The following is a 25,192-nucleotide window of genomic DNA, read 5'->3' as shown; positions in this document are numbered from 1 at the left end:
AAAAATTTATGTGCAAGAGATCAATTTCCTTGTCCGATTAATGAGATTAGAGAGAAGTTTGTGGATGGGGGTTCATATGAGAAGTTTTAGATACATAAGCACGTTTGAATGCAAGTTACATAGTAAATCGTCCCTTCAGCTTATAGCACATTTGAATGCCAGTTTTCGCTGCAAGCTGTTGAAATGAAATTTATTGTGTCTAGACAATTATTCTCAGCTTAAAAATGAAGCCAAGCACACAACAAACACATAATAAATCGTCCCTTCAAATAATACAATGTACTAGGAGAATAATTACACAAGTAAATATATAATAACACTTCACTCGAATATGATCTCCTTCCCTTAGAATCTGAATTACTGTAAATTAGTTCTGTAGGAGATCTTCAATGATTTACACAGGCAAATGACCACGGGATATACCTAAAACTAATTAACTTAAGTTTGTAGAACCACAAGAGCTATACATACAGAAAAAAGATCAGGGTCTAGAGCATTTACTCAAGAGCCGCGTTGCTGGGAGCAATAGGTTTTGGAGGGTGTAAACTGAGCTTGGAAAGCTGAGAATCAACGTCATTATAACTCTTGCCACGACGATGAACTGCAGGATTCTGCTTCTGTCGTGGCCTTTGCTGATTATGGCTCAAATTTCGCTGGAGCTGGTACAAGTACTGAAGCCTAGCAAGTTCTTTGTCTAAGATTTCCTGTTCCACTGAAACATGATTTTGTATGTTTAGGCATATTGTTATTTCATTGATGCAGAAAATAGAACCAAGCAGATGAAATTGATCTGGTTATACAAATTAGTGACATATTACTCACTTGATTTTATGTAATGCTCCTGCGACAAACTCTCTAACCGTTGTTTTAATGCTCTATTCTCCATACCAAGTATGAGATTTTGTTGGTCGAGGAATTCTAGCTGCGCTGATACTTCAGCTCCTGCTGCCTGCATTAGGAGATGTATACTATGTAAGAGGTGTATTATGAGATTTTGCACAATGCTCTATTCTAATACATGTTACTCAAACTTTGGTACACATTAATGTACTTCATTAGTGATGTCAGACAGGGGTATGTGCAGGGAAAAGAAAGAGTACCTGCAAAACTTGAGCATTTCTCTCTAGTTCTGCAATATATTGAAGCTTCCGGACACGTGACCTTCGAGCATTATGCCTACATCATTTTTGCAAACCTGAGAACGAATGTTTTCCAAGCAACTCATACACACCTTTTGAAAGTATAGTGTGAATTTAGGCACTCAATTGTTTATTTTATTTCATCTTATTGAAGTGTTTTATTGAAGTGTGCATGCTTATACTTAGGCAATCCTTCAGTAGAGAAATCATTACTACTGATATGATGAAGGAACTAATTCTTACTGTTTACGTTTTGCATCAGAATTCAATGCAGCAGGTGGTTTCAAGTGAGAGCAGTCGCCTCCTCCACCAGAAGAATTTTCCATTTCGGGTTTATTCCCTACAGATTTTATTACATCTGGTTCTGGTGAACAAGACATACCTAAGGCCTGACAATCAGCATCTTCCTTAGCATTTATGAGGCCATTTGGTAATGATGGATGAGTAGAAGTTGAGGGTGATTTCCCCAACTTATCTTGCTGTTGCTTATTACTTGCAGTTGCAGCATTTGACTTCTCGGTGTTAAATGAAGCTTGAGGGATCCTATTGAAATTGCGGGGCATTTGGTTACTACAAGAAAGTGCCCCAATAACGTTCCTCAACCATAACTCATCCGCGCTACTATCTACAGCAAAGTATGCAGAAGAGTCACTTGCAGAACGTCGATGAGTTCTATTAATCGGACTCTCTGGCTCATTTAGGAGATCCTCAAGCCAAGGTGGTGGCTCCTCAGACAAAATATCTGTGAAACAAGATTTTTGCACATTGTCCTGTTTTTCAGAGGATATTGGACCACAGTATAGAGCTTGAGAAGGACCTTTCGGAGGAAGAGACATTGGACCCCTGCACGGGCCACTTTGGATGTCTGAGAACCCTTCTTGGGGGTTTGCCATACATTCAGCAAGCATTTTTTCTCCTGAGAAGGGATCATAATATTCATGAATGATAAATCCAAACAACCAAATCCAAATTTCGCTAAATTAAATATGCACATTCAAACATATTCATCTAAAATGAAATTTTGAATAATGATATTACCTTTTACAGGTTCTCAGAGGAATCTGAATTCTGAAGAATCTTAACGGACTGATGTAGGTGTAAGGAACTATCAACTATGGATGCTTGCCTACCTCGAGAGCACCCTACGTATGTATCTTCACTATAGTCATGTCTTGGCAAGTAACTGCATTAAATGAAGCAAATATTTCATCAAAACAAAGTTTTAGCAGATGAAATCTCCTTTTCCTTTCAATACTTTGTCACTCAAACATCGCGTTGAATCTGTTTCATAAGTCAAGTCCATAACATGCAACGCGCATTTAGACAATTCAAAGAGTATTGTTTTATCACTACAGCAGAATATATCTAGAACGGTGATGTCATGAACACAAAAATCAGTACACAACCAAATACGGCAATTTAATTAAAAGGTAAACTACCCGGAATGCCTGTTGGCTGTTGCAAACTAAAGTCCTAATTATATCGAAATTTTTCCATATTCAGAAATCTGCAGCAAATCTAATACTTCTATCTTAGCTAATAATTTCCAAAAGTCTGATGACTCTCTAAATGAAAATTTTCCCCTTGTATTGGGTTCGCGTACATTCTTGGCCTTTAGACATCATCTTCCGTTCATATGTTGCATCAACTTATATAGTACTCTGTAATAATTTGACATTACCTATTACATTAATCATGCATGTTTAATTTATTAATGTATTTGAAAGAAATTCGAGATCATACAAGATGTCAATATATTACAAAAGAGGAAGAGGTCTCTTTGTAGTTAAGCTTGAGATATTGAAATCCAACACTTAAATAATACAAGTACACGTCTAAAAAATTAAACATGATTAAAGACCGCGTAAATTGCAAATAAATGATAAGAACTTTAAGGACAGGAAACCACATTGTTTAATAAAGAGGTGTACCAGAAAGCAGAAAGGTGGGATGTCACGGTGGTTCGGGCAGCAGATGATCTCTTCTTGCACGTTGCCGTGACTTCCCTATATTGCCATTGCCATAAGCAAAATTATAAGAAAATGAAAAACTGAAGAATTTTGGTTAATGAGAAAGCAAGAAAGGGGCGCTTTTCCCGCAATGAAAGTTAAAAGCTGTTAATGTGATCCACCATTTTCGTTTTATAGATTTCCCTCATATTTTGTTGAGTGCATTCTAAGGTTTAGATAGATTTGAGGTGTATAATTAAGCTACAGAATAGCCATTGCCTATTGTCTTTATCTTCAATGACGGTTGTCAACTAACTTAATTGGTAAAACCGTAAAAATGTGAGGATAATATCAAGGTTGTAAAAATCAAACGTTGTTTACAACATTGCTCCGTGTAACTCTCTATGAGCAAAAATACATACATGAATCTTAAAATGCAATTTGGTTTAACAATCTTATGAAAAAAGTGGATGTCTAGTTAGTATAATTGGTTTAAATCTTTTTCACATTAATGTCATTAATATATAGATACAATGGGGGAGTAATGATACACGTGAATGATTTGATTAATATTCTTTTATCATACTTTATGTTTTAACTTCGTACTCAAAGATGAAATTTGGATGATTTACAGAAATCACTACTCCGTATGAAATAATTCTGGAGATGAAATTTGGATGATTTACAGAAATCGAATAATAACATAAAAATTACAAAGAGTCGTATTATCAAAAGGAAAGATTATTCATTCATTGCACATTTGCCTTCTACATTTGATTGTGAAATTCAACAAGATGTATATTGATAACCAATGAAAAAAATCAGATCAATATTATGGTAACAACTTTACAAAGTAGCAGTGAAGTGGAACAAGTGTAAGATTATTTCCCTAGCCCAAGGCTAAGACTCTATCACAAGTCCACTGCTCTCCCAAATGCCAATTCCATATTCCCACTTGTAGCACCCATCAGTAAATCAGCATCGGGATTTTGAGACTATAAACAATGATCTTTATTCTTAAATCTAATGCTTCTCCATTTTACTGCTAGTTAACACCCGATGCAGATGGAAAGCTTCACCTTGATCTCCGTTTAAAGATCGTCTTTCCAAGCAGCAAGCAGATAGCTGCCTTAGCAACTTTTCAAGCTGCGAATGCAAGCAACTCAATGAATCTTTCAGGCCAGGATTAGTTGACAAGATCATGGCATTCACTGCGTCAGCAACAACTTCTCGTTGTGATTCTTTGAGAAGATGTCCAACCGGAGAATTCAAGGGTTCTTCGTAGGCCAACAAGGCAACACATTCCTACGGAAAATTGAAGATCTAAGAATCTTAGAAATTCAGAAATCAAAACAACAGAAGTATAATAGCTGAAGAAAGACTCTTCTGAGTCTTAAACTTAAAAGAAGACAGAAGTATACAACAGATTTGTCCAAAATGACCAATGGATTCTCAGCCTCTCATGAGGTAGGTAAGTGGAAATTTAATAGTGCAGGAAAGTAATAAGCATGCAATTACTACATGACTCCATTATATTCCGTATTCCAAAAGGCTATGCATATCAAAGATTAATTCCACAGGGATAAAATAAGTATAAAAATTTCAAAACAGAGAGTTACCCGAACAAGTTCCTTATATTCTTCTTGACCAAAAAATTTGGCCAGCTCTACCCTTCCGTATTTGACAACATCTTCCAGCTTCCCAACCTACATTGCAAAGTTGGACATCACATAAGAATGCATTAAAAGAAAGTATTTTTAACTATTCATGACAGGCCGGTTTTTTTTTTTTTTTTTTTGGGGGGGGGGGGGTTAATAATGCAAGATGATTTCACGCAAACAGCTACGAGCGTAATGATAAATAAACAGAAGAAAGGACATACCCGAACCAATTCTATGAACTTTTGAGAATGAAGCAGAAAACAAATGGGAGAGTTGTCATCCTGCAATAGGAAAATATTGACCATAAACCAATTAGAATCTGATATGTATTCAAACAGAGCAACAGGAAGTTCTGTGCATGCAAAGGATTTGCAAACAGACAAGTACTACCGTTTCGAAATCATGGTTACACTTTCCTAATTTGGCTGTTTAAAAATAATGGTTAAACATTGCCTTTTTCCAATTTATGACATGTGATGTGACCCACATATTTTATTCATTTCCTTACCCTAATTATACATATCATAATATCATTACACTTTTGGGTCCATGAATTATTTTTTTCGTTATTGTTTTTCATAAGATTATTTTTTTCCTTCATGATTCAACCTTACCCATTTCTCTCTTACTTTACAATTCCTTGGTTATAACGAAAAGTGAAGTACAACCGTTAATTTAAAACCGAGGGAGGAAGATACACGTCTTTCCTCTTAAGGATATTGAAGAGCAGGGAAAAAAAAGGTTGCATAATGGGTATATTATATTCTGGAAGGAGGGGAGTAGAGAAGAGTAAACTTACAAGACTACAATAAGGAATTAAACCACAACAGGATTTTAATGCTAAACTATGAAACTCAAACAACTCACCAGGATAGTCTGAGGATACCAGTCACGAAGTTTATCAAATGCAGCATCAATCTTCCCTGTTCTGATCAACTTCATAACCAAGATGAACATGTCAATACCAAGACTCAAAGAGCATCTGGCAACAAATTGGACGCTAAGAAAGAATGACAAATTATAAAACAACCAAACAAGGTAATTCTTCTAGTAAAGAAATCCCACTTTTCAACAGATTAAGCAAGAAAAGATGAAATGTACAGTATTTTTGTTTTTGAATATAGTACTCCGTAATATAGTTGTATAAATGTGGATTCTGTCAAAGCTAAAGCATTCTAGATTCGAGGTATAGCAAGTATACTATCTAATCAAGTATAGAGCACAGTAAAACCAGGAGTCGCATTATTACTAATAGTATAAGGAATTAATGGATGCAAACTCTAGAAAGGCATTTTGTCTAGATATACGAAAGGTTAAACTGAGCAAATAATTTAAAATGTGCACAGAATTGGTAATCAAAATCGACAGATTTGTTGAAATGATACCTGCCGAAGAGTCTTCCTCTGGTTGAGTGCATACATGTCGTCTTGCTCAATAAATCCATTTTGTTGAGATAAACTGATGGGTGGAACTGAAGTACTAGTGGCCATGTCAAACACATTAAGTGTGTCTTCATAGCCATAGTGTAGCAAGTATGAGCGGACAATTCTGGTATTCCATAACCACGCATTAGACAAAGATCTAACATTGAACACATATATCATGATACACAAGGCATAATATTCTTATAATGCCATGGGAAACATAATGAGAGAAGCAGAGGATTTAAGTTGATAACTGTCAAATCTATAACAAGACAATCTACAAGACTACAAGACAGGTCTGAAGGCAGGAATGATCTATCTCACTAAAGCTTTGCAGAAGCCATACAATATGACACAAAAGACAGTCTGACATATATAAGCAGTAAGCCACACACCATACAAGCACTTACAGAATTTATGTATTTTCTATTTTAAAAAGGCTATAGCTAGTCAAAGCCAAACACAACATGCTTAACAAAGATTCTGTTCATGACAGTTCCTTGAATAAAGTCATTACCCATAACTAACATTCTGCGGCAGAGATATCTTTTCGATCATGCTTTGCTGCTTCAACCTTTCCTGCGCTTCATAAGCCTAATGAATGGAATACAAATGAGTGAAAAAATTATAATGTACAGAAAGGCTACAAAGAACAGACATACAGGGAAGGTTTTTATGTGTTCATATGGGGAGCATCATAAGTACAAACACTAACAAGAAGTCTTAAGCATTAATCTATTTTATATTATTATATTACAAAAATAGTAATCAATTATATTATATTACAAAAATAAGGATAAAAATAGTAATCAATCTATTTTAACTAACAAAATAAAGGTTTTAGAAAAGGTTAAGTGAGAAAGCTAAATTATTTAGTAACCATCTCTGGCACATTCTAGACATTCTTTAGATTAAAAATTTATAGGGAAACTAATAAGCATGTGCACAATAACTGAATCCAGTAAGAGAAATATTATAAACAATAGCATCAGAGAAGACTTGCCTTGATATCAAAGAGAAAAGGTTCTTTCCCAAAGTTCACAATAACCCTGCACAGTTTGAAAAAAAATTATATTGTCATGCACTCCATTATCAGAACACAGAACTTTCACAGTTCAGTTTTCTAACTCCGTCCTAACTCACCCCCACACAAAAAATAGTTATATCATAATATATAGAAGTAACATAATATCCATATATATATACAGTCATACACTAGTTTAGAATTTGCATGAACTACTAACTTGCTAGTCCTAAGAGAACAGAACAGGCATGGTTGCATAAAATTTGAAAAAAAAAAAAAAAAAAATAGAAAGGCAGGACAGGACAAAAGGAATAGAAAACGACAGAGGTCACATGAATTGAATATCTATTCTTCGGCAACAGAGGTCAGGCATTGAATATCTATGCTTTGGCAACAGAGGTCAGGCATTGAATATCTGCTTTGTAATGGCACAAAAGTGATGATAGAAGAGAGCAATAGCCTACTGTCACTATATCAGCATATGATCAATCACAACAGACAAACAAAACTATAACTTCAACATATTATGGTAGAGCAAAATTTCAGGTCACCAGGCACTGAAGTCAAAGTTTCTGTATTGAGGAGCAAATTTTAAATCACCAGGGTAGAGGTCCCAAGCCCCATTTCCATCACACAACCACCCCACCCCACCCCCCCCCCCCCCCCCCCCCCCCCCACCCCACACATACACACACAAAACATAAAAACAAATATTAAAATGAAGTAAAGACAAAATCTAATTATAACTAGCTCTACTATTCTTATATCATTTAATACCAAGCTCATAAATGAAGGTGAATGGTTGAGATGCAAACATACTCTTCACGCTGGCTGTGAACAGCTACTGTAGGAAACAGTTGACTCTTCACATCTTTGTACACCGTTCCCACAACAATCCCATTTTTGCTGGAAATTCAACATAGTAAATATCCGTTAGCACCAGGTGCTTAAAAAGCTGAAACCAATGGCAAGTAAGGAACTAAAACTAAAAAATACATTTACAAACAGGCAGAAAACAATTGCTTACAACTCCAATTAATAAAACTACTTGCAAACTTCATTGAGATGGAACTTCTACTTTCATTCTAATGCTGTACAAAGTAGTAGCTGTCTTACGTAAAAAAGACTTCTTGAGAAGCATAATTGATTCCTCCACCAACTGTATCACCAGTAGTGAAGCTAGGGCCAAACGTCTCTCCTTTTCCATGACCACGATACAGTAATCCATCATCTCCATGATAACCATAACTGTTTGCTTCCCACCTGTCAATAAAAGTAAGGAAAACAATAAATAAGATACTGCTAAACCAACTCTTTAATGACCAAGTAGGGGATAAAGGAGGGGGGGGGGGGGGGGGGGGGGGGGGGGGGGGGGTGGGGGATACAAAGTAAAGCCTTGCAGTCAAACTCGGTAAGCAAAAACAAAAACAAAATCCAAATGCAAGTAACTTCACATTTACCATTATTCCACTATCTCCTTTAAAAAAAAAAAAACATCATGTTCATTCAGTGAGGTTTTGAAGTGAAGTAAGTGGTGTTGTATAGGTATGTTTCAAAAGGTAATGAGTATACATAGATGTGCAAGTGAGAACTTAGGAAGCTCACAATGTTTTCATTTAGTTTAGATATAAGGTTCAGCTACACATGTGACTTCAAAAAAGCTACAAAATGCTACTAGCTAGAAGCATTAGAAGCATGTAAATCCTTAATTTTCACCAATTATCAGATCTAAAATATTTCAAAGTATGTAAAACTTAAGTTCGTATATTCTAAGAATCCTCATCAGCAAAAACAAATTCGATCACTTTCGTACACAATGAAGAATTTTTTGGTAAAAGAATACGAAATTCTTCATTTTGAGAAATTGATGATTTGATGGAATATCAATCAATCAATCAATCAATCAAAGCCTTAATCCCAAAAGTGGGGTCGGCTAACATGAACCAAATTTGATTATTCCGTGTAGTCATCAACATAAATCTTTCTCCTCCATCCCTTACGATCCAAAACTTCATCCTCACGTAAATCCATGCACTTCATATCCTTCCTCACTCCTTCCAACCAAGTCATCTTTGGTCTCCCTCTTCCTCGTTTAATCCCTCCATGGTCCCACTCTTCCACTCTTCGCACCGGTGCACCCTCGGGTCTCCGTCTTACATGTCCAAACCAACGCAGACGATTTTCCCTTAATCATACTAATCTGATTAGTGTATGATGAAAATAAAATTTAAAAATTCAGGAAATGCTATAAAAACATCAGAGGATCAAAAGAAATTCACACATTACACAAGTTTCTCTTTTGAAAAGAAACAATGAAAAAGCTTGTTGCAGTCTCTTGCGCTGATTTTGGATAGCAACATTGAAAAGACGGGAAAGGAAGGAAAAAAGAGGGAAAAGTGAGGGAGGGGAGGGTAAAAGTGACCTTCCACTTTTCTTCCAAATCTCTCCTATAAGTCCTATCGAAAAAAGGGAAAATGTATCCATCACATTCCCTTCCCTTCTGCTCCCTTCTCTCCAAACCTTTTTATCCAAACATAATGTTAATTATTGACAGTTTCCCACAAAAAACAAAACAAGTTAAGAAGATCCTGATAACAGTAGCACTAACAGGTAAGGAGATCCTAATTACATGTAATAGACTAACTAAGGAGGGGTAGTATGGGTATTCTAGTAATATTAGTTTACTAGGTTAATAGTCCTTAGTATGTATATAGAGAGAGAGGGGGAAGAAAAAGGTAGGCAGAATTTTGGTGAACCCATGAGAGAGTTGTGGCCTAAAGCCATTAATAGGGAGTTGTGAACTAAACACACTTGAAGCTTAATACGCTAAACCTATCTTTTGTTTAATTCGTGTTCTGTTAAAGCATCAATCTTTCTTCTCTATCTCCTAGTTCTATAGTGTCCCTCCATCGCTACTGTATAAATTCTTGGGCAGTCATCAAAAGCTTCAACCTTTCTCTTTATTTTGTTCTGTTTTCTAGTCTTATTAGTCTGTTGTGGGCCTTGTGGGTTGCTGCTAGCAGTCCATTACAAATTACAGTACCACTAACAAGTTGAAAAGATCCCAATACAGTACCACTGGCTCGTCTCCATCACGTACAGCAAACAAATTCTACTTTATAGTAATAACTTGCACAACACAATAAAACATAGGCTATTCAATATCACTTCCCAACCCTACAAATAGCTTCCCTAATGTACCAAAAACCGATCTACCACACCCCTACAAAGGCTACAATAGATTCCCAGCAAGTAAGCAAAACTTTATATATCATGATATGTTCCTCCCAAGCTTTACACATTACAAACACCACACTCATCCAGAATACAACCATGAGCATCTTACATATCGAGGTGTGATACATCATACACAATAAATGGACCATTGAGTCCATAGCCTATCACGCAACACAACTGCACTTCACTGATACATATGCAAATCAATTTCAATTCCCAATCCTAAAATTAGTTCCATTATTGTATCAAAAACCTGTCTACCACAATCAACAACAGAATCCTATCGAGCAAAGAATGATCATGATGGATTCCTCTAAACTTTGTACATCACTACATTTCAAACACAACAATTACTTACGATACTACCCCAAATCATACAATAATTACCACCACCCGTATCAGATATCAAGAGACAATACATCATACACAAAAAAGTGCACATTCTGAGTCCCAATGCAACTGAACATATCCTCTATGTATACCGCTAATATAACAACAAACAATTATCAACAATGATCTTAAATCTCAAGAACATGTCCGACTTAATAATCAATTACCAAATACTAATTCATAAAAACTCCACTGCAATTGAAAATTAAAGAAAAGAATCCAAAATACAAACCCAGGTTGTCGGCGCATCTTGAAGCTATCAGTAGTGAAACCAATAGCAATCTGACCTTTAGCACCAGCGTTAATCACCTTCATTTCGAAGTAATACATGAGTCGTTTCACCGGAGCAGGGTGATTCGCTTGAATAACACCGACATCGTGGCCGTGCAAATTAACACCCGTATATTCAACCGAAAGCTTATCAGTCGAAACCACCAAGAATCCTCCGGAACTGTTAATGGTGTTCAATTCCGTCGGAATTGATTCGTTTTCATTGTTGAGTTCTTCGCTTGAAGATGCGCTCAGTTTCGCTTGCTCGAGGAAGTAATTGCTGATTTGTTCTTGCTGATTTGCCACCATTTTTGTGTCAATTTCAGAAACCCTAGTTTATTTGATTGGAATTTAAAGCTAGAAATTGGGAATTGATCAAAGTAAAAAACCCTAGGTTGATCGATCGAGAAGTTGGGAATGGTGTGGAAGTTGAGGAGGGAGAAAGAGAAGAGGTGGCCGGTGGGCTCGCTGATTCTTTTTTGACATTTGGGGACAATTTAGACTTTTCCCTTGAATTTTTAAGCGAATTAAAAGATTTTTTTCCGAAAGTTTGTGCGTTAGTAAAAAATATAATAACGGTTTGGTCTAAAATTAGTTGATAAAGAGTATTAATCAATCAATAACTTAATACTAAAACTTTAGCCTCTATTGTCAATTTTGAAGGGGCTTCCATCGGATTTCACCGGTGGAAAGCCCCAATCTTTATTTTCTTTTAAGTTTTTTGTTTCTTAGGTTATAATAATGTCTCCCTCGAAAGAATGGGTTTATCTCTTTCGAAAGACAAGGTTTTTTCGATTTCCTTCGAAAAAGACAAGGTTTTATTTGCGCTTAATTTGGTCTCTGGTTGTGCGGGGCTACTATTGATTATGGCTCGGATTCGGGTTACGGAATCAACACAAGAATTTACTTTCTCACAAAATTGCGAAGCGGCGACGGATCCACTCAAAAAGTTGTATGAGACAACGAACCGAGAATGTGCCGAATTGTTATATTTATGTATTTGGATTCTTAGCCCTTCCCCGATTAATTCTTGTTTGATTTTGTTAAATTCGTTTTCATTATCGTTAATTGTCAATTGTAGATGTCGTATGGCTATTATTAATGAAATTTAATGTCTTTTAGGACTTCTTTCAAAAAAAAAAAAAAAAAAAAACTTAATACTAAAACAGATATTGGGAGTGACACGTATCACGTCGTGGTGCTGTTTTTTCCCTCCAAAACTCCTCTTCTTTTCTAATTATCTTTTAAATGGAGTATTGTTAGATTTTGTCAAAAATTTGCACTTTTATTAATAGTTTTAGTGAAAATTTTAGTTAGTTAGTTAGGTTTTTTTTTTTTTTTTTTTTTTTTTTTTTTTTTTGAGAAAGAAATTTTAGTTTGTTGTTTGATTGATTTTTGATGTTTATTAAAAATGCATTCATTAATAAGTATTTGCTAATATGACCACTAAATCTGATCAAACCAATTCCTGCTTGAAAAATTCTCGGGTTTGGGCACCCTAAAAAATCCATATTTAGATATTTTTTGCTTTGACTATTAATATATATTATAACATTATAATTTCTATATATTTGATTTGTATGTTTTTATCAAATTTTATTTGTTGACCGTGCATGGCACGGGCCTTAAGCTAGTTCTTTAATTATTATGCAGTTATAGAATTTAATTCTACAATTGGTATTTTGCTAATTATTTTTAAGAGATTAAATCTTGCAATTGCTAAATTTTTGGCTAGGCTAATGTAACTTGCAAAAATATAACACACTAGGTGTAAAAACGAAATTGGCACCGGTTCAAAACCCCTCAATGCCACCGATTTTGAACCGGTGCCAATGTGGGGGGTGCCAATTACTTGAATGAAAAGCCACCGGTTCAAACCGGTGGCAAAAATGGTTATTGGCACCAATTAACCGGTGCCAAAAATGACCCCAAAAAAAAATTTCATTGCTTTTGGCACCGATTAACCGGTGCCAAAAATGCCCAAAATATTATTTTTTTTTTTTGGTACTTTTTCACTTAAAAATTAAATAAACTAAAATAAATAAGAACACAAAATGTAAATCGAATATCAATCAATTTTAATCGAATCTCTACAATATATAATCAAAAAAATTTTACAATATAGATCAATAAAATAGATCAATTACAACATATAAATCAAAAAAAAAAAATTACAATATAAATCAAAAAAAAAAATTTACAGCATCACAATCAAAAATAACCCCATACAACATCTAAATCAAAAATAAGCCCATACTTGCATCTTGATTCTTGCATCAATATACCTGCACCAATTAAAACAAAAAAAAAATCGATTAAAAGAAATTACAGTAAACACCCAGAAAATAAAAAAAAATCGAATAAAAATCGATTAAAAAAAGAAAATAGACTACGCTCAGAATTAAAATAACCTAGAAAATAAAAAACAAAAACGAATTAAAATCCAGAAAATAAAAAAAAACGAGTAAAATAAAGAAAAAACCCAGAAAATAAAAAAAAACGAATTAAAATCGATTAAAATAAAAAAAAAAGGTGGATTATAACCAAAAACCCAGAAAATAAAAAACAAAAACAAAATAAAATCAATTAAATTAAAAAAAATTCAATTAGAGTAAAAAAAAAACCCAGAAAATAAAAAAAAGACGAATTAAAATCAATTAAAATAAAAAAAAATTCGATTAAAAAACCGATTAAAACAAAAACCCAGAAAATAAAAAACAAAAACGAAATAAAATCGATTAACATAAAAAAACATCGATTAAAATAAAGAAAAAAAACCCAGAAAATAAAAAAAAACGAATTAAATTGGATTAACATAAAAAAAATCGATTAAAAAACCGATTAAAACAAAAACCGAGAAAAAAAAAAAAGAAAACCGATTAAAATTGATTAAACCTCGAATAATTTTGGACTACACCCTAACCTTGCTTATGCATGTGTTCGTGGTGGTCTTGGTGGTGGTGGAAAAGTCAGTGTTACATGTGGTGGTCTTCGTGGTGGTGAAAGTGGTGGTCTTCGAATGAAAGAAAGGAGGAGGACACGAGGGAGAAGGAGAGAGAAAGAGGAGGAGAGGAGAAAGAATCGGCTAGAAGAAGAAATAGGGTTGGGGCTGAGAAGAAATAGGGAGAGAGAAAGGGCCGCGTTTTTTTTTTAATAAATAAAAGGGTCGGTTCACAAAGGCACCGGTTCAAACCGGTGGCCTTTATGTTTTTGCCACCGGTTTGAAGTGAACCGGTGCCTCATATCCTGGTTCAGCTTCCCACCAATTTTTTAGGCCATTTTTGCCACCGGTTTGGACTGAACCGGTGGCAATTAGGGGGTGCCTTTTTGATATTTTCTACTAGTGACAATAACAAGGGATCACCAATACACAGACAACAAATGCACGCACAAGTTATAATGACTTTTTCAACATTTTTTTTCTCCAATCTAAATCACAATAATTCATCCGATCTATTAAGTATTTTTGTAGTTCAAACTTAGACAATATAATGTTTTGTATCAAATATTCTAAAAAAACTCTTAAGTTAGGCAAAGTTTTAATTACAAATAACATTATAACTTAACAAAATTATATAATGTAACAAGATACCAAAAAATTGAAAGTTATTTAAGTAATTTAAATGTTTTTAGCATAAGTAATTATTCATAGTTCGTGCGAACGAGTCCAAAATAAATCAGATTAAAGATATTAATAGTAACGAGCTAATTCTATAGGCGTGCATCTCATGCAATTAATTAAAAACAATATCATGATTTGGAAGGAACGGTGTTGCTTGACTTGGAAGTTGATATAGAGTATTGAGTTTATTATTACAAGGGACAGGCAAAGTATTGTTTGGATTTGGCCAACACTTAGGTAGCCTGGCCTTTCTTGTCTTCAACACTGTTCTCTGCTCCCCGGACCATAGTTACAACTTACAAACCCTTTACTACCATGATATTGCTGTCACAGCACCTAAAAGTTCCCTACAAAAAAATCACATTTATAACATTCCAATCACAAAAACCGCATCATGTCCGATGAATCATAATGTGAAAGACACAACATCAATATGGGGCGTTGCCCAGTTAATCTTCTTCATTGACAAAGTTTGTCAATCTTAACTGCCAACTCATCTTATTTATGACCCACACGATGAGTCAGAGCAAATTTATTCATTTGTATTGTAGCTCCTTATTGACGTTAACGTTGGGAAAACTTCTTTATCGACACCGGAAGCGGGCTTACATTTAAAACGTTGATTTATTTTACCTAAGTTGAACTTATTAAACTTTTTATTAAACTTATTGAAATTTATTACTCCCTCCATCCCTTTTTACTTTCTTACTTGTAAAATTACACGGGAATTAAGGAATTTGAAATAAAACAAAGATCAATAAAACAAAGTACAATGGGAATTATAAGACATTAATTGATGTCTTTGAGTAAAACAAAGATAGAATTATATTTAATGCTGCGTATGTCATCAATCCTTTGAAAAGAAAAAAGACCAATAACATTTTTCGGTAGAAAAAAAGGATCAATTATATTCATCTAAATTGATGCACATGGATTTTGAAAATAAGAGTGAGAAAATAGGAGTGAGAATTAAAAAATAAGAGTGAAAAATAGAGAAAGCATTAATTACAAAACAAAAAAAAAAATAGAGATAATTTGGGATATTTGGTATAAATTTACTTACTAAAAAAGGAAAGTAGGAATGTAATTTTGAAATACCCAAAAAGAAAAGCAGGAATGTAAAAAAGGGACGGAAGGAGTAGAACTGATTGAATTTATTAAACCTTATTGAATTTATTAAAACTTAAATTCTCCTTCCGTCCCCAAAAGTTTGACCCTTTTGACCAAATTTTAGTCCTAAAATGATCGATCCATTTGCATTAAAATACCCACCAATTTACAACAATATTTGTGCAAAATTAGCTTCTCCATATAAAATTTTGTTTTTTCATGTACTTTTATTACTTTCTCTCTCTACTTTTTTAAAAACCCATATAAATTTATCCTTCCAATATACTTTTACTTCTTTTTACTTAACTTTCTTAATACCCGCGAAATCAACCCAAAAGGGTCGTTTTTTCGGGGACGGAGGGAGTAAAACTTATTGGAAATTGTTATTATTGTTGTTGTTGCTGTTTTTGTTATCATCATTATAATAATAATGTTTCCTCCGTTTTTTTTAAATGCATCACTTCTCTTTTATGGGTGTTTTTTTTAAATGCATTACTTCTATATTTGGAAACTTCGTAGAAATATATTTTATCTTATTTCTCTCTTACCTTAAACTCCACTTAAATTATTTTATCATTTATCTCTTTTCCATGGTCCTCACCTAAATAGCAAAAATATCTACTCTATCGCATACCTTCTCTTTCATAGTCTCTATCTTATTTTTACTATAATAAATTATTCCCAACTCACATTATTATATTATTTTCTTAAAAACTTCGTGCGCATTTAAAAAAACGGAAGGAGTAGTTAGTAATATTCCTGAAAGTTCAACTCAGTTGGCATTTATGTGGTCTCCAATGAACATTTTCGACTATGAATATCTTCGGCTATGTATGAGTGAAAATTATAAAGTTTGATACATGCTAATTTATTTCTAGTGTATAAACCAAAAAATGTCGTCAAACTTATTTTATTTTGACCACATAGATAATTGTAGTATGCAATAGGACTGAAAGAGACGTAATTGATGTAGCTCCCTTCGATGAGAAAAAGGTAATGAGGCATTTAGGTAGTACATTTAGTCATCTTCTCTATAATAGGACTATATATAGCCATGAATTGAATAACAACGTAATTGTCAGCTAGCACAAGTGGCTGAATCCCACCTGCTTCATCGCCTTTCAGGACTCCCTATACACCAAAAGTAGATTAGAACAACACTAACTGATAAACCAATTATTTGCAATTACATTTGGTTTATAGTATGGTTTAAATGTAAATTTCACAGTTTGAGTGCGAGTGGAATGTGAATGTATGCATGATGAATATTCTTGCATCTATCCTGGTGTCTCGTGCTCTAAGAACGAGAAGCGCAATGGAACCATAACTTACCATATCTACAATCTTAAAAATCAGTAAACTTGCAGTTGCAGCAGTGCTGAATTCTCTAGCACATAGCATTTACAATCTGTACCTTACAAGAACTGGATACATAGAGTAATTTAAGTCAGACTTACAACTCCAATCACAGAGGAAACCCAGCCTTTGTATAAAGCTTGGAAGACCTTCTTACGAAGAATTGTGGGCGGCACATGGACCGTGCCTCTGGGCTGGTAAGTATATATCTCAATTTGAAAACACAGGCAAATGTCATTTGAAGCAAACTAAAGAAGTGCCTTAGTGCATATTATTATAATTTACAGCAGAAAAAAACAAGCATGGATGACAAAAGATAACAAGATTTAAGTACAAAAGATAACGAGATCCGAGTATAATGAAAGGAATGTGGGAAAAAAATAGTACAATTTTATAAGGCCATACGATGTAAAATCTTCTCATTACAAATTTACAGCTACTAATTCATAAACTCCACCAGTACTGATTTACACTCCAGCGTTAGTCATGAGTACATTTACTATTTTACACACATGGGGAATCAACTGAATACACAAAGCTTTAAAATGATAAGAGCATTAAATATGTAACAACACCTAGACTTCACATCTCACACTTTACTTAAAATTTACATACAGCAGGAAGAAGCATTCCACCTTCTATAAATGAGCCTTATTTTTATTGTATATGTATGATTTTGCAAAAAAGACGAAAAGAGCCAACCCTAAACCACTTAGACCAGCAAGTAGCCAATAAAAGTAATCAAGATGTGCACGATTCAAGTTATTCGAAAACCAACTCTCTCCCCCACCTCTACTGGTTGCTTTCTTGATCAATTTTATAAGAAGGCTACTTAAAAGGACTCCTATGCCAAATATACTCAAATACAGAGACAATCCCACACTACGCAATTCATTAGGGATTTGGTCATAGAAAGATTCTTGCAGGCCAACCAAGGTGAATGCCTCTGAAATTCCAAACAAGGCATATTGCGGAAGCAGCCACCAAATACTCATTGGAATTGTAACCTTAGGCAAATCTATCAGCCCATGTTGAGAAGCAATCTCGAGCCTTTTTTTCTCTGTGACAGCAGCAATTAACATAGTAAAGATGGATATAAACAGCCCAATTCCAATCCTCTGCAGCAATGATATGCCTGCAGGCTTTCCGGTCAACTTTCTGGCTATTGGCACAAGAGCACGGTCATAAATGGGAATAAAGACAATAATGCAGATGCCAGAAAAAGACTGTAATGTTGCAGCTGGTATAGCAATATTAGATCCAAGTGATCTATCCAATATAATGCCTTGTTTGGTGAAGAAAGTCGCAGGTTGTGAGAAGACAATTGCAAACACCAATGTTGTTGCCCATATGGGAAATAGCCCAAGTACTGCCTTTGCCTCTTCAACCTCACTCTTGCTGCAAGATCGGACACCTACCTCAACAATCTCAGGTGCAAGTAAAGCTTTGTTTAGAAATCTTACTGTCGAGATCCATCATGAAGTTCGATTTCTTCATGATCAGCCTCTCCTCTGTCACCAACAACAAGAAGTGCATTTCTATTCCTTGCTGCTGCAACAAACACTCTTCCAATCCTCTTGAATGGACTTTCTCCTTCCCTTTTCACTCTATACCGATAAGTCATAGTTCCAACCAAAAAGATCACTAGAGCAATTACCATGATAATGCATGGAATTCCAAACCCAAGACCCCAACTAAGGTTGTCCTGAACATAGCTCAAGACTCCAACACCTAGCAAAGCACCAATGCAAAGACCAAAATACCACCAATTAAAGAAAGAGCTTTTGGATTTGCTTTCCATGGGATCTTCTTCGTCAAACTGATCAGCACCAAAAGCCTGAACACAAGGCTTGTGCCCAGCTTGCCCAACAGCCACCAAATAAAGGGCAACAACAAATAGTATTACCTGTGAGTGTTGGGTACATCCAGGAGTGCCCTTGCTATCTGTTTCTTGGTCGAGACAATTAAAAGATGGTAGCATTGCTGACAAAGTCATCAAACCCAGCCCCTGATACACCATTCAGATGAGATAAATACTACTATATAGTAAACTAAAGGAAAAAAATATAAAATATTTATTAAATAAATAAATAAATAAAACATTTTCAGATTTTCTATAGATGGATTTCATGGCCACTCATGTAACGGAAGTACTTCAGTTTAAAATCTTGGAACTCAACACTTCTGCAAAACTCCCTTCACTTAAAGATTACTAATCAATTACCAACTCTTCAACTAACATAATTACACTGCGCAGCTAATACATGTCATTTACTATTTTACTATCATCCACATTCAAACCAAACCTTCATCAATTAAGCATGCAACATCAAAAAAATCGCACTTAAAGAAAGAGTTGTAAATCTATCAATCATTTTATATAAGAATAGTTCAATTCACGTTTATTCCTATTCAGATTCCTAAAATTTTTTATCTGTTTCATAAAAACCCATCAAGATTTAAAGCACCGAAAGGAAACTAAAAGCTTATATTGAGGTTTTATAAAACCTGTAAATGTATAACAGAGAAATTAAGTGAGACAACTAACCAAGATGTAAATAAAAGAAGCAACAATAATAGTATGATACTTTCCAACAAAAGAATCAGCAATAATAGCCCCTAAAATTGGACGTAACGCAGCTATTCCACCCCAAGCATTGATGCTTGAAGCCGCCATTGCTGTTGACTGCCCCAACTTCCCCGTTAAATAGCTAATCAAGTTTCCTGATATTCCATAAATTGCAATCCTCTCGGCCATCTCCACCCCTTTGAGAACATATTCAGTTAAACATGGGACTAAAATGGCAAAGTGGGTACTTGTTTATTTGTATCAAACTAAAAGGGAAAGAGAGCTACTTACAAATGATGAAAGAAGCAGATATCCACCGTCCAGGTTTAGACCTGACTGCAGGACGGTGCTTGTAGTCAACAGCACCAGGAACAATGCCTTGTCCAGGTTGTTGTGTATGTTCTTCCATGAGGAGTACGCAACGGTGTAAGGGAGATGCTCAGCAGAAGGTGAATCAACAGCAATAGCAGTAATGTTAGAGTTGGAAGTTTTCTTTTATATTATACTTCGTAGATTTATAAGCAAAGCAATTCCCAAATGAAAAATCCAAAAATCTGCAAGTGGTCATTACAGTAAATGCCTCTGTATGTGAAATAGAGAGATGATGTTTGACTTTGATTTATGATTTTTGTAGGTTACGCAATGGCATGTGAGATACAAAACTATATAGATTTAACAATCCATTTCACATATATTTAGGTAATAGTAAAATAAAAGATTACCTTCTCGACTCTCTCAAGTAAATAAAAGATGAGTGAAAGACCCTTCCTTTCCCTATTATCTGTCAACTAGCATCTAACAGAGCAACAGCTAATAGCAAGCATCTACCGTACAAGCTATTTTTGCTGCATAGGCCCCAAGATGCATGAAATCTCCTACTGCTGAGTGCAATTTTATGCTAGTACGTAATTTTAATTGGTGTAAAGGTTTATGCATGGTGAAAGATGAAGAAAATCAATCCTGCAGTCCTGGTGCAATAAAAACATCAAGGAATAGAATTATAATTCATAACATTTTCAGTTTATGAAACAAGTATGATTTGCAGATTTTCTCAAAGCAACTACTTGTGCAATTCACTTCAACATTGCTCACATATGATTTTACACATGGGTGAAATATAATACTTCGTAGTACAATAAGCTCTAATATTTTTCTAAAGAGCATTAAATAAGTCACCCAACAGTTTGTCATTACATTTTTCCCCTTGCTTACTAATTGCATACAACATGAAGTAGCATTCTATTACCTACTATAGATGAGTTTTTTTTTGTTGTATATGTACAACTTTGCAAAATAAACAAAAAGACACAAACCTATGCTACTAAGACCAGCAAGCAGCCAATAGAAGTAATCAAGATGTGCACGATTCAAGTTATTTGAAAACCAACTCTCTCTCCCACCTCTACTAGTTGCTTTGTTGATCAGTGTAACAAGCAAGCTACTTAAAAGGCCTCCTAAGCCAAAAATACTCAGATACAGAGACAATCCTACACTGCGCAATTCGTTTGGGACTTGGTCGTAAAAAAATTCTTGCAGACCAACCATGGTAAATGCCTCTGAAATACCAAATAAAGCATATTGCGGAAGCAGCCACCAAATACTCATCGGGATTGTCATATCAGGCAAGTCTATCAGTCCATGTTGAGAAGCAGTTTCAAGCCTTTTCTTCTCTATGATGGCGGAAAGCACCATAACAATAATGGAAATGAACAGACCAGTTCCAATTCTCTGAAGCATTGATAAGCCAGCAGGATTTCCAGTAATTTTTCTGGCAACTGGCACAAGAACGCGATCATAAATTGGGAGAAAGATAACAATAAAGATACCTATAAAAGACTGCAATGCGGCTGCTGGTATAGCAAAATTAGATCCAACTGATCTATTCAACGTTATGCCTTGTTTGGTGAAGAAAGTTGGTGGCTGTGAGAAGACAATTGCAAAGATCAATGTTGTTGCCCAAATTGGAAACAGCCTAAGTACTGCCTTTGCCTCTTCAACATTGCTTTTGCTGCAAGATTTCCCACTTCTCTTTGAAATCTCTTGTGCAACCAAAGCTTTGTCAAGGAACCTGAATTGTCTAGATCCATCATGAAATTGAGCCTCCTCATTATCACCATCCTCAGGAGGTGCAGTATTCCAATTCCGGGCTGCTGCAACAAATACTCTTCCAATCCTTGTAAATGGACTTTCCCCTTCGACTTTCATATTGTAGCGATAAGTCATAGTTCCAAAAAGAAATATGAGCACAGATATTACCATGATAATACATGGAATTCCAAATCCAAGGCCCCAACTAAGGTTGTCCTGAACATAGCTCAAGACTCCAATGCCTAGTAAACTACCCACACAAACACCAAAATACCACCAATTGAAAAAGAGCTTTTTTCCTTGAGCTCCCCTAGATCTTCTCCATCAAATTGATCAGCCCCAAAAGCCTGAACACAAGGCTTGTGCCCACCTTGCCCAGCAGCCACCAGATATAGAGCGATAAAGAATATAACTGTCTGCAAATGTGGTGAACATTCCTGTCCACCCACAATGCTTCTTCCTTGGTTGGGACAACTAAGTGAAGGAAGCATTGCTGACAATGTAAGCAAGCCTAGCCCCTGGTGGCCATCCAAGTGAAATGAGTAGTAAATATAAATAGTATAAAATGAGAAAAAAAAAAAAATCAAAATCTAAACTTTCAATGTAAATGAGACCTACAAACTATACTTACAGAGTTACAATATTCTATATAAAAATGAATCCAATCTTGAACTACTCATATTAGTCATATATGAGACCAAATCATAAAAACTGAAACAATGCAAATCCCACTAGTCACTGAACACTAAATAACTAGAGAACTCTCAAGGGAGAGCAAGTTTACCACAGTATAATAACATAACATTATTAACATATGCTATCAAATAGAGGAGAAAGCTCAAAAGTTTATATCGACATATTTGAAGGAACTTCATTGGATGACCCAACTACCGAAAGAACACAAAGTAGAGTAGCTCCAATCCCCTCCTTTTCTCACTTGGTACCACTCTCAACTGGACAAACTCCACAAACTGACCACACACTAAGGGAAAGGGGGGTTTTATTACCTTTCCGGCTTTCCCTCACCAAATCACCCCCAACCAAACAGCCTCTAAATCTTTTGTTCATCAAATGATGATAAAAAATATCCACTCATAACACATTTTTACATGTAGGCATGTAGCCTCACTTCAACGGGTATTCTCCTTATTTACTCTAATTAACCAGCATAACAAGTCACTACTACTGACATCAGTATCACTGTCAACAATTCAACTTAGTCAAATTTCCCATCATCATCATCATCTAAAGTAAGTCAATCATCTCAATGCTAAATATTATAGTCAATTTTGCCTTTTCTCCTCCAACTGATCAACCAAACATTCAAGCTGATCAGAGTCAATACAACTTATTTTCACTTTCATGACATACATTTTTTTTTAATTCTGAACATAATAACAAGCTAACAATTGAAGCTCCAAACAATAAAAACAATCAAAAAGAGAGAATAAATAGAACCTAACCAAGATGTAAATGAGGGAAGATACAATAATGGTGTAAAACTTTCCAGCAAAAGAATCAGCAATAACAGCCCCAAAAATTGGAAGCAAAGAAGCTACTCCACTCCAAGAATTAATATTAACAGCCGCCATTGCCGTTGACTGCCCCAATTTCCCAGTCAAAAAACTTATCAAATTTGATGAAATCCCATAAAATGCAATCCTCTCTGCCATCTCCACCCCTTCATCAAAAATCAAATTTCATTCAACCCCACAAAAAAAAAAAAATTAAAATTAAAAAGTGGGGTTATAAATTTGTTTAATATGGTAAACTTACAGATGATAAATAAAGCAGAAAACCAACGTCCATGTTTAGATCGAACAGCAGGTTGACCCTTGTAATCGACGGAATTGGGGACGGTGTCCGCCATTAAAAGGGGTGAGTGAAGGTTTGAGGTTGAAGTAGCCATTTTTATAGCAAGATACTCAAAGTGATGAGCTTAAATTCCGAAAAATTAAGTGGAATTGACAGCATTTTTTTTAATTTTTACAGCAATTGAGTAGAATTGAGAGCAATTTGAAGAAAGAGAAGGAGTTTCACGTTTCAGTCTGTTTTCTAGTTGAAGAAGTGAGTAGGAAATGCGTTTGTAATTTGTTTTGCAATAATTGGTAAGAATGATTATTTTGCAAAAGTGTTTGAAAGCTTATAAATGTTACGAAGCAGTACTAAAGACTAGAATGATCTTGATTTGATTTAATATATTACCCGGCTAATGTTTTTTCAAAAAAAAAAAAAAAGACTAGAATGATCAAAAATCATTAAGATACGCAATTATCATAATAATCGAAGTATCAAGATATGATATCTCTTAATACGGAGTATAAATTACCATTTATGTGTTTGTTATTTATGAAACTGCCAAGGAATTGGCTCGTAATGTATTAACTAAGTCCAAGTTTGCCACAAAAAAAAAAAAAAAAAAAAAAAAAGTTTGTAACTAGGCTCTTTTGCAATGCAAACTTTGTGATATCGTGATGAAAAACATGAGGCGGTAGGTTCAAGGAATTAGGGGAGTATTTGCATTCTACTTAAATAGTTAAGTTTCATGTGTTTCTAGTCAATTGCTAAGTCGGAAGAGCTTTAAATGAGAGTATAATGAACGAAAATGAGTTGTATAATATGCATCATGTACAAAATCAAGTTACAATTTGTTTTTAAGTGTGTTTTATATGATAATGAAGTATTTGCTTCCCTTGGCCCACCAATGGTTATTTTCATATGGCTATTACAATTATCCTTGTTTGGTTTATAAATCGGGCATACCACATTTATCCTTGTTTGGTTCATTTACAATCTGCACCTACAAGAACTGGATACATAGAGTAATTTAAGTCAGACTTACAACTCCAATCACAGAGGAAACCCAGCCTTTGTATAAAGCTTGGAAGACCTTCTTACGAAGAATTATGGGCGGCACATGGACCGTGCCTCTGGGCTGGTAAGTATATATCTCAATTTGGAAACACGGGCAAATGTCATTTGAAGCAAATTACAGAAGTGCCTTAGTGCATTATTATAATTTACAGCAGAGAAAAAAAAACAGACATGGATGACAAAAGATAACGAGATCCGAGTACAAAAGATAACTATACTTGGATGACAAAAGATAACGAGATCCAAGGACAATGAAAGGAAAGTGGGGAAAAAAAAAAGTTTACAATCTAATAAGCCCATACGATGTAAAGTTTTCTCATTACAAATTTACAGCTTCTATATCTGAATCAGTATGCCAATATTAGTAGTAATTCATAAACTCCACCAATCCACCATGTACTGATTACACTCCAGCATTGATCACGAGTACATTTACTAATTTACACACATGGGGAATCAACAGAATACACAAAGCATTA

At 34.9% G+C, this 25,192-nt stretch overlaps 2 protein-coding genes and 2 pseudogenes across 3 annotated transcripts; all 4 read right to left on the bottom strand.

Moving 5' to 3' along the window:
• Positions 1–464: 464 nt before the first annotated feature.
• On the bottom strand, positions 465–2,047 carry LOC145585862 (uncharacterized protein At4g06598-like). The gene is made up of 4 exons (XM_081642570.1): positions 1,383–2,047; positions 1,101–1,176; positions 823–949; positions 465–712 (listed from the first exon to the last, which is right to left on the bottom strand). Exons 1-4 carry the CDS (start codon positions 2,045–2,047, stop codon positions 498–500), a joined length of 1,083 nt encoding a protein of 360 aa, XP_081498696.1. The 3' UTR covers positions 465–497.
• A 1,749-nt stretch (positions 2,048–3,796) lies between these two features.
• Positions 3,797–11,577, bottom strand: LOC145585861 (ran-binding protein M homolog). The gene is made up of 10 exons (XM_081642569.1): positions 11,057–11,577; positions 8,314–8,460; positions 8,017–8,103; positions 7,177–7,222; positions 6,691–6,767; positions 6,135–6,297; positions 5,617–5,685; positions 4,971–5,030; positions 4,708–4,794; positions 3,797–4,393 (listed from the first exon to the last, which is right to left on the bottom strand). The coding sequence occupies exons 1-10, from the start codon at positions 11,401–11,403 to the stop codon at positions 4,112–4,114; spliced, it is 1,365 nt and encodes a 454-aa protein (XP_081498695.1). The 5' UTR covers positions 11,404–11,577; the 3' UTR covers positions 3,797–4,111.
• A 6,243-nt stretch (positions 11,578–17,820) lies between these two features.
• Positions 17,821–20,187, bottom strand: LOC145585860 (protein NRT1/ PTR FAMILY 5.10-like; annotated as a pseudogene).
• Positions 20,188–20,854: 667 nt separating this feature from the next.
• Positions 20,855–23,930, bottom strand: LOC145585859 (protein NRT1/ PTR FAMILY 5.10-like; annotated as a pseudogene). The gene is made up of 3 exons (XR_014100744.1): positions 23,616–23,930; positions 23,303–23,520; positions 20,855–22,357 (listed from the first exon to the last, which is right to left on the bottom strand). The product of XR_014100744.1 is annotated as a protein NRT1/ PTR FAMILY 5.10-like (transcript).
• Between the last annotated feature and the right edge of the window lie 1,262 nt (positions 23,931–25,192).

The sequence above is a fragment of the Chenopodium album genome, chromosome 16 (assembly GCF_948465745.1).
Source record: "Chenopodium album chromosome 16, dcCheAlbu1.1, whole genome shotgun sequence".
Taxonomy (NCBI): domain Eukaryota; kingdom Viridiplantae; phylum Streptophyta; class Magnoliopsida; order Caryophyllales; family Amaranthaceae; genus Chenopodium; species Chenopodium album.
This window is presented reverse-complemented; position numbering and strand designations above follow the sequence as displayed.

Excerpts from the sequence above, each read along its gene's own strand:
- LOC145585861 (XM_081642569.1), bottom strand. The coding sequence starts at position 11,403 with ATGGTGGCAAATCAGCAAGAACAAATCAGCAATTACTTCCTCGAGCAA. Across the intron at positions 7,223-8,016 it reads GTTCACAGCCAGCGTGAAGA|GGTTATTGTGAACTTTGGGA; the intron begins GTATGTTTGCAT and ends CAAACTGTGCAG. Across the intron at positions 6,298-6,690 it reads CCGCAGAATGTTAGTTATGG|AATTGTCCGCTCATACTTGC; the intron begins GTAATGACTTTA and ends ATGGAATACCAG.
- LOC145585862 (XM_081642570.1), bottom strand. The coding sequence starts at position 2,047 with ATGCTTGCTGAATGTATGGCAAACCCCCAAGAAGGGTTCTCAGACATC. Across the intron at positions 1,177-1,382 it reads TCTGATGCAAAACGTAAACA|GCATAATGCTCGAAGGTCAC; the intron begins GTAAGAATTAGT and ends AAAATGATGTAG. Across the intron at positions 950-1,100 it reads GAAATGCTCAAGTTTTGCAG|GCAGCAGGAGCTGAAGTATC; the intron begins GTACTCTTTCTT and ends CTCCTAATGCAG.